At 38.5% G+C, this 16028-nt stretch overlaps 1 protein-coding gene across 4 annotated transcripts in view; it reads left to right on the top strand.

Moving 5' to 3' along the window:
* IMMP2L (inner mitochondrial membrane peptidase subunit 2) overlaps nucleotides 1-16028 on the top strand; it is an 837008-nt gene that overhangs the window by 692067 nt on the left and 128913 nt on the right. For all 4 annotated transcript variants that reach the window (XM_077807792.1, XM_077807793.1, XM_077807791.1 and 1 more), the window contains exon 5: nucleotides 6172-6274. In XM_077807792.1, the coding sequence (XP_077663918.1) occupies nucleotides 6172-6274 (103 nt within the window). The remainder of the gene's footprint in view (nucleotides 1-6171; nucleotides 6275-16028) is intronic.

The following is a 16028-nucleotide window of genomic DNA, read 5'->3' as shown; positions in this document are numbered from 1 at the left end:
TACAGAGGAATGATTTAAGACTGGGTTGTACCTACTGTGAACCTTCCAGGCAAAGATAGGGCTGGAATAGTCTAGAGGAGAGTGCTTAAGTGGCTGAAAGGCTGGTGGTGATAGGGAGTTGACACCCAGTCAGCAAAAGGCAAGATTCCCTCATGCTGGAGGCTGGGAGTAACAAGTACCTCAGTCCTGGGTACCCAAGAACCATGACATCATTATCCTCATTTAATTTATTTATTTTTTGCTTCTCAATATGAGAATTTTGCAGATTATTTCCTTTTAATGACTACAATGTCCATAATCCTCTTACATACAGTAACAAAGATTTTTTCTGTCTTATTTTAGGGGCAGAAATACTTATGCACTGAATATTGTTAAAAGTAAAAAGAAAGACCAACTATAACTCCTATCATCTGTAACAGCTTCCATAGGTGCAGACTCCGTGGGTGCTCTGGGGTTGGAGCACCCATGGGGAAAAAATGGTGGGTGCAGAGCACCCACTGACAGCCCCCCGTCATCACCTCCCCCTTCCCCGAGTGCCTCCTGCCTGCCAGCAGGCCCCACTGATCGGCACCTCCCACTCCCTCCCCATGCCTCCTGTCCACCGCAGTCAGCTGTTTCATGTGCAGGAGGCTGGGAGCGGGGCGAGGAGCAAGGACATGGCACGCTCGGGGGAGGGGGCAGGAAGTGGTGGGGGTGGAGCGGGGACGGAAAGAGGTGGGGCGGGAGTGTTGAATTGAGGGAAGGGGTGGCATGGGGGCAGGGCCTGGGGCAGAGCTGGGGGTCAAGCACCCACCGGCACAATGAAAAGTCGGTGCCTGTGACAACTTTCCTTTTGCACTAGGCCCCTGTAGTCTCTGATTGCACTCCTGTACCTATAGAAGCCCCACTGAGGTAGGTGGAGCTCTGTGCAGGTGTAAGATCCACCCATACAGATCAGATTGCATTTCTGTGTTAATACATTTGGAAAAGCTGTTTCTCCTCCCACTCAAGGTGTGCTAGTCATAATAAAAGAGGATATTCTTGGGGGTTTTATGGTGGCTTCTTGAAGACATTTTGATTAAAAAAACTAGAATGATATAAAATGGCACACATTAAGTGGATTAAAAGCTGGCTAACTGATAGGTCTCAAAATGTAACTGTAATTGGGAAACTTCATTGAGCAGGTGAATTTCCAGTGGGCATTCGCAGGGATTGCATCTTGGTCTTATGCTATTTAACACTTGTATCAGTGATCAGGAAAACAACATAAAAAACATAAAGTTTGCAGATGACACCCAAATTGAGGAAGTGGTAAATAATGAAGAGGGCAGGTGTCTGATTCAGAGAAATCTGGATCACTTGGTAAACTGGGCAAAAGCAAACAATATGTGTTTTAATATAGCATAATGTAAATGTATAATATTAGGAACAAAGAATGTAGGTTATACCTAAGGATGGAAGACTCTATCCTGGAAAGCAGCAAATTTGAAAAAGATTTGGGGGTTGTGGTAGATAATCAGCAGAACATGAGCTTCCAGTGTGATGCAGCCGCCAAAAGTCCTAATGTGATCCTTGGATGCATAAATGGGAATCTTGAGGAGGAGTAGAGAGATTATTTTACCTTTTGTATTTGGGTCTGGTGTGACCACTGCTGAAACAGTGTCCAGTTCTGGTGCACACAATTCAGGAAGAGAAGAGCCACGAGGGTGATTAAAGAATTATAAAACATTCCTTATAGCAATAAACTGAAGGAGCTCAACCTGTTTAGTTTAACAAAGAGGTTAAGGGCTGACTTGATTATCATCTTTAAGTAACTACATGGGGAACAAATATTTAATAATGGGCTCTTCAGTGTAGCAGAAAAAAGTATACTATGATCCAACAGCTGGAAGTTGAAGCTAGACAAATTGAGACTGGCAATACAGTGTAAATTTTTAACTGAGCGCGTATCCACAACGGCCCCTTCTGACCTGGAATCTATGAACTACAAATGAAGTCTTTGAGTGCCACAACCCACCCACCGCCCCCATCCCCCCGAGTATTTGTGTGAAGTTTTCCTTCCATTCTGGTGACACACTCTCTCTCATGAAAATAATTTGGGGAAATGTAGGAGGAAGAATGGGAAGGAAATAAAGAGGAGCACTTCTGTAAAAGTGAGCTGCGCTGGAAGATGTCCTTGAGTAGAGGATGTTGCTTTGACTGGAGTTGGGAAAATATTGAATAGTTTGGTTTGTTGCTTCATGCTCTTTTGTGTTCTTTCTATGAACGTATGAACAATCAAATTTTATTAGCAAAAATTTTCATATGGGAGTTAGTATGATCGGACCAAGAATTTGGGCTACAATGACGTCAAGAATAGTAGTACCTTTGTCTTGTTCGTTATTTCCATTATGTCATTCACTACATACTCACCAGCCTATGTACTGAATGAAGCAGAGAGTCTGTGGCAATCATAATATGTGATTATATAATTAATGACCATATTGCACTGCATACAGACAAGAGGGTAGAGTTAAAATATTACTACAGGCTTTATCAAGTTCCTAAGCTCTCCAGGTAAAATTCACCCATGTGCAGAGGGCCAGCCCAAAATCTGTAGAATACTTTAGTCTCTTACCTTCAAAACAGAATTTAAGTGGGACTTAAGTGATGTCTAGCTATGTCCATAACAGTAGTGGAATAGAAAGTAGGTGTTAAATAATTTTGACAAGTAGACCACTTCTCTGGGCTTTCATTTTGAAATACTTCATTAAAACGTGTTCTTGTATAGTATTCTATAAAAGTATTATTGAAACAGAGCAGGGGAGCTGCTCAAAGCATTTAACTTATTTCCTAAGAGAATTCTTAATAGCATGAAAACATCTCTGTTGTTATCTCAAATATGTTTTGATAAGTACAACCTTATAGCTTCAAGGAAGTTTAGCTGTGTCACATTTATAAAACATAAGTTATGGGTAGAATTGCAAAATGCCACAGTGTTTACATCTTGCAGAATTTGGGGCTGTATTCCTTAAAAGGTATATATATTTACCAACCCAAGACATTTTTTGGATCTGTTAAATTATCTGATTCATTAACTGAATTTTGGAAACTAATCTTTAATCAGGCCAGTTTCTGATTATGTGTGTCTCTGAGTCCATTTTCAAAGAAGTGGGTTCTTACCTTGTCAGCTGAACTGCAGAAGGAACTTCCACTGAAAAAATAGTTCTCCTGGTGTCATTCTTTTAGTTGCCCACAAAGCTATTTTAAAGTGGGATTGTTTGGGGTTTGCAATTTGTAAAATAAATAATTAGTGCTGATCATTACTTCCTACTTGCTTCCGAGCTAAAACCTGCCTAGAGTTATGTATCCATTTTCAGTGTCTCTCTTGTCACATCGTAGGTAGCTGGAAATGTGGATTAAAATTAGATGAAAAATGCATTGTGGCTTGATGAATCAATAGTTATTGAAATACAAATTGAAGTTAATTGCCCAATTCACTTTTTTGGTCAAGAGATAGAATCTGAGCATAAAAGAACCTTTAATTTATATATTTATAGACTATTTTCCAGGACACTGTAGTATCTCAGAACGTCACAAACAGTAATTATCCTCATAACATCCCTGCAAAATAGAGATGTATGATTGTCCCCATTTTACCTATTGGAAACTGAGGTCACAAAAGAAATTAAGTTACTTGTCCAAGGTCGCAGAGGAAAGTCTGTGTAAAAGCCAGGAATAATCTTCAGATCTCCTTAGCCTTAACCAGATCCAGTGCATTGACTAGAATAAACAACCTTTCTCCCCAAAATAAAATTATTGATCTAAGACCAGAAGTAAGCATGAATACAGTCTTTACCATCATGCTCTATTACACCTCTAGTAGAGTTAACATTGTATTGAAATGTATAGCATACATGTCTGATAGGGTCTGAACATTTTAGGTTAGTTTTATACCAGCTACATGTAAACCTGAAAAATGACATTCTAGGTCATTTGTGCCCAACTTTTGCACACAGGACAACTTGCCAGAAGCCTAAGGACTGCAGATAATTTCATAGAATCATAGAGATATAGGGCTGGAAGATACCTTGAGAGGTCATCTAGTCCAGCTTCCAGGGCTGAGGCAATTTAAAGCTACCTAGACCATCCCTGACAGGTGTTTGTCCAACCTATATTTAAAAACCTCCAGTATCCGGGATTCCACAACCTCCCTTCAAAGCCTGTTCCTGTGGTGAACTGCCCTTATACAGTGGAACTCCGTTTATCTAATCTAATTGGGACTAGGGCCAGATCGGATAATGGAAAATTCAGATATTCAGGAGACTGGGGAAAGATCTTTCCCATCTCCAGCTGTCAGCCCTGGGCGGCAGGGCTCAGGCCATCTGGGGCTGACAGCTCAAGCCCCACATGGCCAGTTCATTTAATATGGAGGCTCAGATAAACTGGGTTGTACTGTAGTTAGAAAGTTTTTCCTAATATATAACCTAAATCTCCCTTACTGCAGATTAAGCCAATTATTGCTTGTCCTACTTCCAGTGCACATGGACAACAATTGATCACAATCCTCTTTGTAACAGTTTGTAACGTATTTGAAAACTGTTTCCCCCTTCCTCCCCCACAATCCATTTTCTTTTCTCAGTACTAAACATGCTTAGTTTTTTAAATCTGTCCTCATCAGTCAGGTTTTCAAAACTTTTTATCATTTTGATTGCTCTTCTCTAGACTCTTTGCAGTATTTTTTTTAGCAAAGTCTGATGCCCAAAACTGGACACACTTCTCCAGCTCAGGTCTCACTAGTGCCAAATAGTGTGGGACAACTACCTCCTCTTCAGTTTTGATTCTGTCCCTATAGTCCCTATTAACATGACTTCACATTTTTTTCCATGGTATGTCAAACCTATCTTCTCCATTACTTCTTTTACTTGGTTTGTACATTTTTGTAGTCCGTTGGCTTCTTCATTGATAAGAGTGATGACGTCAGCAAAGTCTAGATCCGTTAGCCAGGAACTGTTCCATTTTAGGCCATATGTATCACTGTCACATTGTTTTAATCCACAGTTGATGACTAGCATAAACAAAAAAGGAGACAGGACAGACCCCTGTCTTGATGCTGAATGGCTGCTCCCTCCTTCACCTCAAACCCCTCGTCCGCAGCCCTACCCCAGAGCCCGCACCCCCAGCTGGAACCCTCACCCCCCACCCCCACCCCCTATCCTCCTACCACAGCCCAGTGAAAGTGAGTGAGGGTTGGGGAGAGCGAGCCAGCAAGGGAAGGGGAATATAGTGGGTGGGGGCAGGGCCTCAGGGAAGGGGTGGGGCTAGGGTGTTTGGTTTTGTGCAATTAGAAAGTTGGCAACCTTATGTGTGGTACTGGGCAGGTTGGAATTGTGAAAGATGTTGAAAATTGATGTTAAATTCCATGAATGAAATGTAACAGTTTTTTGTATTCAGGATCTTGGGTTTGTGTTCTTCTCCAAAATTGACACATCTAGTAACATGGTGCTTCCTAGTCTCATTCTGGGGCACTGGTTCAGTACTGACTTGCAGCAAAGAGTGACCCTTCTTGAACCCCATGTATCACTTTCTGCAGCACTTGGGCTTCCCCTGAAGGACTGCCCAACTCAATCCTGTTTAGCTTATGAAATTTGAGGAGATCATAACCCAAGATCACATGACTGCAGGAGTCTAAATGCTAAATCTGCAGCCAGCGCAGAGCTGTCTGGTTATTTTTGCTAAATAAGATGGTGCAAACATTGCACTGCACATAGGAAATTTGTCTTAAAATATCTTCATATTTAAGTACAACATATGATCACCTGAATTTTACTGGAGTGAAAATGTGATGCTTCAAAGAGTTCATACTAATGATTATGGAAAAAGTCGATTACCTGCTTAGTCGTTCAGTAATGTGCATGTCTTTTGTTTCTTGCTGTGTTAAGTATTTGCAAAAAGAAAACGTGTTTATTAAAGAAGGACCTAATACTGGAAACACTAGCACATGTGTTCTCATGTGGTAGGCATACTGAAGTCAATGGTACTACTAACAAGCAGTAAATTTCTGCATGCATTTAGCTCTGTTTGAAGGATCAGGCCACAAGGTAATAAATAACAGGAATTTCTTAACAAAAATGTTTTATGTTTATTTATTTGTTTTGACTTGTGTGTATATATATACGTACACTGTTAATTGTTGTTGCATCTATCTTTTAGAACCATCGGGTACAAAAACAAGTATGTGAAAATTCCTCATGGCCATATATGGGTGGAAGGTGATCACCACGGGCACAGCTTTGACAGTAATGCTTTTGGCCCGGTAAGTCACATTCACTATGTATCATTTTATGTTTGCAGTTGGAGAGCAAATCATATCTGATGCGTTACTCAGATAAGTATTCATTTCCAGTATTAGCAGTCATGATTTTAGAGAGAATCCATGTGCCTTGAAATGTTTCTTCTAATCAAGATGGAGGGACAGATCTTGCTCCATTCTCTTTGCACTACCTAAGTGGCACAAATAACAGAGATTGTCTTTAACTCCCCTGCAAGAAGCAGAGGGAAGAACTGGGGGGCGAGGGAGCAGTTTTGAGGGACGGGGGCAGCTGACAGATGGTCCCTTAGGATCTGTTGCCAGCTGATGCAACTTCAAGTTTTTCCCTCCCAGTAGTTCTCTCCTACTTTGGAGCCAGTGCTCCAACAAGAATCAGTGGGCTATAACGATACTCAGCAAATGTTAACTGATAAATCAATATGTTGAAGAAAGTATGAAGTAATGGGCACTTTGTCTGTCTAATCAATTCTCAATGTAAGAGGGAAAAAACTCACCCTAAATGGCGAGTGTCTCCAGTTGCATACAAGTATTTACAAAACAAAAGCTAAAAACTCAGATTTAGAGTGCTAAAATGACATGACCTGGATACACCTGGTCTCTATGGAAAGACGGGATGTCTTTTCAGGGTTTCAGTTTTCTGGCTTTTTTTTTTTAATTGCTCACTTTGTCTGACATACAGAAATTTAGGCTCATCTTCTCTGCATTCTGCCCTGGAGATATTAATCATTTTTCTCATGTTATACATGCAGTTTTGTTTACCTCTTTACTTAGAGATGATTCTATTCTAAAATGATAAAATGACTGGTTGTCATGGGAAATTCATGCCAGATTCTGTGAACCTTACTCAAATTCTGTTAGCACTTTACATCTGAAGTAGGGCCATTTAATTTAATTAGACTATCGTGGAGTAGATACTGCTCAATTTAAGTGAGGGTGGCAGAGTTTAGCCTCTGATAATCTACCTCCAATAACGTGACATGAAGAGGAAAGCATGAGAGTATCTAAGATTCAAAGACCTCCTACCTGGCTGGACCAGTGGGATGCTATTGCCCTAATCTCTTTCACCTCCCTTGTAGTTTGTCTCACTATCTGCTTCAAGGGCCACATCACTAATGATTTTTTTTTTTTTATTCTCCCTTTCTGCTCTGTCAGTTTTTTGACAGTAAATTTTAGAGTTCCCTTTTTTTTTCTTTTTTTTTCTTCTTCTGGGCACTAGACTTTTTTTTTTCCCACTTGACCCATGCATATCTCTCCCTCTCTGTATTGTTACTGGTTGTCTTTTTATCCACAGTCTCTCTCACAATCCCATCAATACCCACAATCCCATCCTCACCATTTTCCTGTTACTTCTTGTATTTTGTCATGGTAACCTCACCAGTGTAAAACTACTCTGAAATATTTAGGCCTTGTGTTCACTAGGAAAAAGGTGTGTTTTTAACTTGCATTAGCTAACACATGTTAAACAACATGTGATAAAATCCTAGTGAAGACAAGGCAGTTAGTAGTTTTCACAGGAGTTGGTAGGTCAAGGTACATCCTAGTCTCCCCCATTGTGCTAATGCATGTGAAAATTATAAACTACCTTTTCTCTGCGATTTACCTCATGTTTGTTACCATGAGATAAGTTCCCACCTCTTTTCTGAGTGAATAGGCACTGTCAGAGAACTATTGTGATAACTTTTGACAATGCAAGCTTTCTAGCATTCCACACAGATGACTTTGGGAAATATGTATAGAACCATTTAAAAGGTTTGTATTGGTTGAGTTAAATTTTGAGTAAGTATCAAATGTAAATAGATATTTTTCTTCAGATTTAAATTATAGCAGCAGTTGAAAATATAAAGGAAAAGGTGACAAGCGCGCTCTTGTGGGAAGAAACTAGCTATGAGGATTGACTAAAAATCATAAATATGTACATCTGCAGAAAAAGATAAAATGCAGACTTAGGGATTCTTTAGCTCCTATTGACTAATGTTTCGCCTACACGTGTTTTGGTTTGTGGAGGCAGACTTACATATGTTATGAACAGATTGGCATATCACAATGTCCATTCCTCTGCCTGACCAATTCTTGTAGGATACTGAATATATTAGGATTGTACTCTCAAGGCATTCAGAGGCATATTCTTCTTCTTTTTAATATCTTTTCTTTCATAAGAATAGAACAGTCAGTCAGAATGAAAAGACTGCACAATGGCAAGAAAGGAACCCAATGTCCTTGCTTTGTTGTAACAGAGGTCACTCCAGAGAGTAGTTTGAATGTTATCTGTGCCACAACTCCAATTTGGAGGAACCAATGCATTTTCCTGGGTTAAAAGGGCCCAGTACAAAAAATTATCTTTAATGTAGATTACATTTTAGGGCTATTAATTTTGATGGTATTCCTTTAATTACAATAAGAAAAAAGCTTATATACTATAGATAAAGTCAGACATAGTTATGTTTTGTGGATAAGCATAATGAATTACATGGGCATATATGTAAATTATGGAATTGAGAACAGATAGAAATCATTTTTTCACTTGTAGAATAATGTGTAATGGCTTAATGGACTAGGTGATAAGACAAACATACTGGGATCATTCAAGGGCTAATTTATATGTCATCTTTGGGGTTTATGAATCCTAAAATGTGAACGACCTTTGACAGATGATGATAATCATTATATAGTTCCTAAAACATTTTATCCATTGTATCCTTTAGCCTTTTTGTATCTATCTGATTTTAGTAGGACCAAGATGAGAATTTCAAGGCATGTATAGACAATTTTCTCAAGTTTCAGAGTAGCAGCCATGTTAGTCTGTATCTGCAAAAAGAAAAGGAGTACTTGTGGCACCTTAGAGACTAACAAATTTATTTGAGCATAAGAGTGAGCTGTAGCTCACGAAAGCTTATGCTCAAATAAATTTGTTAGTCTCTAAGGTGCCACAAGTCCTCCTTTTCTTTTTTTCTCAAGTTTATACATTAAAATACTTTTTTTTTAACTGTAGTGAAAATATATTGCAGAAAAAGTCAAGGGACCCTCAAAATGGCTTTATAGTTCCTCTCTGTCTAGTAGGTTTTTTTTTCTGACTTCAATTTAAGCATTAATTTAATTCAAACACCACTACATCTATAAACTGTGCTGAATTAGTAACACAGATAACTGTATAGTATAGCTGGCCGACTACTGATTTAAATGTTAATGTAATCCAGCATGCAAGGAGGTTATTTAAGTAATGCAGTTGTTGAATTTTGTCCTTTAAAAAACTGCTTTGTGCAGCACAGACAAAAAGGTACTGCATTGTTGTTACTTTGATATTGCCTGGTTCAGTCTGAGGTCTTCTCTACACTGCCCCACAGTTTGGACTATAGGAGAATGAATAGCAGTGCACACCAAAGTGCTGAGCTGTAACACTCCACATAGGACTCTGAAGGTGTGAACTAAAGTTTCTTGTTTGTGGAGCATTATAATAAAGCAACCTAGGAACCTTTAAGTTTGTGCCTGCAATCCACACAGGGGAATTCCAGCACAGCTCTTTGGTATGCACTGCTATTCACAACTCCACAGTCTGAACTGTGGGGCAGTATAGACATAGCATAAGTTTTGCAAGTCATGTCTGCCATTTATATTGGCTGAAATAAGCTATTTTAAATGCCAGGCAATAACCACGAAAAGAACTCGGTGATCCTTGCTGCCTTTGTTTTGTTTTTTAATTTAAGGGATGAAAAAATTACATCTAGAATGATTTTAGTTCAGTTAGCTGGACTGGGTTAGTGATATCTCTTCAGTGAACCAGTTCTGTTTTCAAGCTTTTATGAGGGTAAAGCCAAACATTTATTATATCACCTTATTGTGGTTTAATTGGAATATTACAGAGACCTAAGAATGCAGTGTTGGATGATATATGGTTTTGCTTTTAAGAGACTGCTTTATGTTTTTAATTCCAGTAAAGCTATTATTCAGTTGTGAGTTCATCTAAGAAATGTTTCTTGGGAAAGAATTGTGGCAATAGTAGTACACAGTAGTAATAACAAATTCTTTCAAATTAAATACCAGGATTCATTTTGTAAATGTACTACTTCTATAGCTACTACTTTACTTTTCAGAATGTTTCCCAGTTTAGGATTTGAAAGTGCTTTACACAATTAATGCCTGATAGAATGCCCATTGAAGTCAAATGGTACTTGTTCAATTGACTTTCATAATGAGCCTGCACATAGCTGGCAGCACAGAGACTTGGTGGGATGACACACATGACTTGAATATTGGTATAGAATGGTACAGCTTGCTCAGGAAGGACAGGCAGGGAAAAAAGGAAGGAAGTGTTGCCTTGTATATTAAAAATGTATACGCTTAGACTGAGGTTGAGATGGAAATAGGAGACAGACTGTTGAAAGTCTCTGGGAAAGGATAAAAGGGGTAAAAAAACATGGGTAATTGTCATGGTAGGGGTGTATTACAGACCACCTAACAAGGAAAGAAGAGGTGGATGAGGCTTTTTTTTAAACAACTAACAAAATAATCCAAAGCACAGGACTTGGTGGTGATGGAGGACTTCAACCTACTCAGACATCTGTTGGGAAAATAGCACGGCACAGATTGTCCAACAAGTTCTTGGAATATATTGGAGAAAAAAAATATTTTGGAAGGTGGAGGAAGCTACTAGGGGAGAGGCTGTTTTAGATTTGATTTTGACAAATAGGGAGGAACTGGTTGAGAATTCGAAAGTGGAAGGCTGCTTGGGTGAAAGTGATGATGAAATGATCGAGTTCATGATTCTAAGGAATGGTAGGAGGGAGAACAGCAAAATAAAGACAGTGGATTTCAAGAAGGCAGACTTTAGCAAACTCAGGGCATTGGTAGAGAAGATCCCATGGGAAGCAAGTCTACAGGGAAAAACAATTGAAGACGGTAGTTTTTCAAAGAGATGTTAAGGGCACAAGGGCAAACTATCCCACTGCGTAGGAAAGAGAGGAAGTATGGCAAAAGACCACGCTAGCTTAGCCAGGAGATCTTCAATGATCTAAAAATCAAAAGAGTCCTATAAAAAGTGAAAACTAGGTCAAATTACAAAAGGATGAATATAAACAAATAACCCCAGGATGTAGGGATAAAATCAGAAAGGCCAAGGCACAAAACGAGATCAAACTAGCTAGAGACATAAAGGGTAAGAAGAAAACATTCTACATACATTAGAAGCAAGAGGAAAACCAAGAATAGGGTAGGCCCGTTACTCAATAAGGGTGGGGGGATAATAACAAAAAATGTGGAAATGGCAGAGGTGACTTCTTTGTTTCGGTTTTCACCAAGAAGGTTGGTGGTGATTGGATGTCTAACATAGTGAATGTCAGGAAAAATGAGGTAGGATCGGAGGCTAAAATAGGAAAAAGAACAAGTTAAAAATTAGACAAGTTAGATGTCTTCAAGTCACCAGGGCCTGATGAAATGCATCCTAGAATACTCAAGGAGCTGTCTGGGGAGATATCTGAGCCATTAAAGATTATCTTTGAAAAGTCATGGAAGACCCCATGAAGAGAGAGATTCCAGAAGACTGGAAAAGAGCAAATATAGTGCCAAACTATAAAAAGGGAAATAAGGACAACATGGGGAATTACAGACCAGTCAGCTTAAGTTCTGTGCCAGGAAAAATAATGGGGCAAATAATTAAGCAATCAGATTGCAAACATCTAGAAGATAATAAGATGAGAAGTAATAGTCAGCATGGATTTGTCAAGAACAAATCATGCCAAACCAATAGCTTTCTTTGACAGGGTAACAAGCCGTGTGGATAGGGAGGAAGCAGTAGATGTGGTATACCTTGATTTTAGTAAAGCTTTTGATAGTGTCTCACATGACCTTCTCATAAACAAACCAGGGAAATACAACCTAGATGGAGCTACTATAAGATGAGTGCAAAACTGGTTGGAAAACTGTTCCCAGAGAGTAGTTATCAGTGGTTCACAATCATGCTGGAAGAGCATAATGAGTGGGGTCACACAGAGATCAGTTCTGGGTCTAGTTCTTTTCAATATCGTCATCAATCATTTAGATAATGGTATAGAGAGTACACTTATAAAAGTTGCGGATGATACCAACCTGTGTGTGTGTGGGGGGGGTTACAGGTGCTTTTGAGGATAGGATTAAAATTCAAAATGTTCTGGACAAACTGGAGAAATGGTGTGAAGTAAATAGGATGAAATTCAATAAGGACAGATGCAAAGTACTCCACTTAGGAAGGAACAATCAACTGCACACATACAAAATTGGAAATGACTGCCTAGGAAGGAGTACTGTGGAAAGTGATTTGGGGGTCATAGTGGACCATAAGTTAAATATGAGTCAACAGTATAACACTGCTGCAAAAAAAGTGAACATCCTTCTGGGATATATTAGCAGGATTGTGTAAGCAAGGCATGAGAAGTAATTCTTCTGTCTACTCTGTGCTATTTAGGCCTCATCTGGAGTACTGTATCCAGTTCTGGGTGCCACATTTCAGGAAAGATGTGGACAAATTGGAGAAAATCCAGAGAAGAGCAACAAAAATGATTAAAGGTCTAGAAAACATGACCTATGAGGGAAGATTGAAAAAATTGGGTTTGTTTAGTATGGAGAAGAGAAGGCTGAGAGGGGACATAACAGTTTTCAGGTACATAAAAGGTTGTTACGTGGAGGAGGGAGAAAAATTTGTTCTTCTTAACCTCTGAGGATAGGACAAGAAGCAATGGACTTAAATTGCAACAAAGGAGGTTTAGGTTGGACATTAGGAAAAACTTCCTAACTGTCAGGGTGGTTAAACACTGGAATAAGGGGAGGTTGTGGAATCTTCATCATTGGAGATTTTTAAGAGCAGGTTAGACAAACACCTGTCAGGAATGGTCTAGATAATACTTAGTCCTGCCATGAGTGCAGGGGACTGGACTAGATGATCTCTCGAGGTCCCTTCCAATCCTATGATTCTGTACAAAAGCCCAATGGGAGACTTTCTATTGACTTTTATCGACTTTCTATTGACTTTATCAGTACTCAGGATATAGTTTGAAATTCTCTTTAATTTGATAAATCATTCTCCAGAATCTGCAGCATTATATCCTCTTCTACATGGATCCTAAAATGATCCTGTTTGAGTAGAAATAGAACTTTTCTATTACTTCACACTATGATTTTTGACCTATGCTGGTGTTCCTAGCAAGATATTCTTGTACTTAATGTAGAAACTCATTGAACGTACATTTTGGGGATTATTTTTGTTTTCTGGGCATGAAGAGTATCTATAGCTCCATCACTACTAACTCAAATGCAGTTTTCAGTTTTGGTGACTGCAGCACTATAAAGAATTATTTTTGACCAGATTTTATTTTCAGATAGGAGAAATGTTACCATGTTGTGGGTTTCTCAGTATTAAGGTAGGCATTTAGTCCATTTGATCTCAATGCCTTGTGTAAATCACTAGTAGTCATGTACAGTGACCATCTTTGTTGGACAGAAATAAGGAAAAAATCACATGAAAAATAAGGGATGACACTTTATTTTAAGGGACACTTGAAGGAAACACCATTTCCCATAGCATACCATGTATATTTTTTTCTCGTGTGTGCTTTTATACTACCCTCAAGTATACATTGCCATCATCATAAGCATCAATTTAATGTTTAAAATAGTACTTATAGTGAAATGTATTAAAACTCATAATATCTTTGACTTTTTTTAAATCCATTCATTAAACTCCTTACATGTACAATTTGAAATTAACTTTAATTTCAAGCTCAGCCTTAACAGAATCAATATTTAGCAGAAAGAAAAGGAGTACTTGTGGCACCTTAGAGACTAACCAATTTATTTGAGCATAAGCTTTCGTAAGCTACAGCTCACTTCATCGGATGCATACTGTAGCCACAGTATGCATCCGATGAAATGAGCTGTAGCTCACGAAAGCTTATGCTCAAATAAATTGGTTAGTCTCTAAGGTGCCACAAGTACTCCTTTTCTTTTTGCGAATACAGACTAACACGGCTGTTACTCTGAAACCTGTCAATATTTAGCAGGTTTCTGCAATCTGTCCAGGTATGTTTACACAAGAAAAATATTGTTTCCTCTGCTGCATTTGAGCATAAATTCCTCAAGTTTTAAGAAATGAGGAGAAGGAGCTGGCTACCATGTTTCAAAGCCTACCCCTTCTCCTGCACACAGTATTCACTGAGCCTTCTTTGGGATAAAACATACTAGTGCCCTTATGTGGCAAGCATGTGCTCTTTATTTCGCCACTAAAGAACCATTCCCTTTCCAGAAGTTTTCTGATTTCTTCTTAGCACTTCCTTACTTACGTTACAAGTACAAAAACTGAGGATTGGAGTGGAGAAATTTCTGAATATGTAATGTCATGTTTTAACAAAGTCTCAAACAAGAAGCCAGATACATGATTTGTATTGCAGGTGTGCAATTCAATGCAGTTTTAGGACAATGCAAAGGAAAATCTTTTTTTAAAGCTTTGTGGCTAGTTTTTGTTAAGATTGGTTTCTTCAGTCTGAATTCTTCAGTCTGAATTCTACACTGAAAACATTGCTTAATGCTGGTCTGCAAAGATTTGATTCAGCCTTCTCTTACTTATGAAATAAGGGAGTCTAGGGATATCCCTTAAAATAAGGGACAAGTGGTCACCCTAAGAGACAAATCAATAAAATAAGACTGTTCCTTGAAGTAAGGGATGGGTGGTCACCCTATGTCATGTTGTCAGAAATGTATATTTAATGGCAGTGGGTAAGAAGCAAAACATTAGTGAAATATGTGGTCCACTGTTAATATAGAATTAGCAATGTTAATAGTTATATACATTTTGTTCCTTTTAAAGGAATAAGATAAAAATGTTCCCAAATATAAATAAATTGGTTCAATGTAGGGAGAGTTGGTAATAATACAATACTTTCATTGATTAAAAATGGCCATGTAAGTTCAGTCCTTTCAACTTTTTTTTCTGAGCAAGAATATTGATTCAAACAGTCTTGCAAAGTTCTTTCTGTAATGGTTTGTGTGATTCAAAATTATGATATATAGTAGTTGACCTCAATGTTTCTTCCATTCTGAAAGGTTCTATTGGGAGAAAATTGCTGGAACCTCTTCTCTACATTACACGGATGTTGTGAGGATAAATGCATTAATCTTTGTTGTGAGGCACTCTCACACTAGGATTGTAGGAGCCATATAAGATAGAGCGGGTAACATTCCTGAAAATAGACAGAAGAAACTTAATATGTTTGACCATGGTACTTGATAATAAAAAAAATTTGCTCTTAAGTGTGAGCAAGTCTGGCAGAAAAGAGGGAAGGAAGAATTTGACTGATCCTTCATGCTTGCTGACAGAATTTCCAGTTTGAGGAGCCATGACCAAACCATTTGGAAACTCCATAAACAACAGGAGTTCAGAGATTAATTCATTCACTCCTGATAAAAGGTTTAAGGTTTTACATGTATAGTATTTTCTAGGAAACAGCAGGAACAGGTTTAAGTTTGAGAAACTGAAAGGATTTGTAAACTATGTTGCTTCTTGTAAAATCCATCCGAAGTGCTGTTGACATTACTGTGTTCATGTATATCCAAACATACCAGATGTGTTGTATTCAGTGTACTGATGCTTTATGCCCATATTACTCAGTCCTGAGGTTTCACTGGCCTGTTTTAGTTAACTGTTAATTACTTTATAAGATCCTTGAAAGAGGTACCTCAAGTTCTTTCTTGTTTATAAAGTATCACATGCAACTATGAT

The sequence above is a fragment of the Eretmochelys imbricata genome, chromosome 1 (assembly GCF_965152235.1).
Source record: "Eretmochelys imbricata isolate rEreImb1 chromosome 1, rEreImb1.hap1, whole genome shotgun sequence".
Taxonomy (NCBI): Eukaryota; Metazoa; Chordata; order Testudines; family Cheloniidae; genus Eretmochelys; species Eretmochelys imbricata.
Note: the sequence above shows the minus strand (reverse complement) of the source record. Positions and strands in the feature narration are given on the sequence as shown.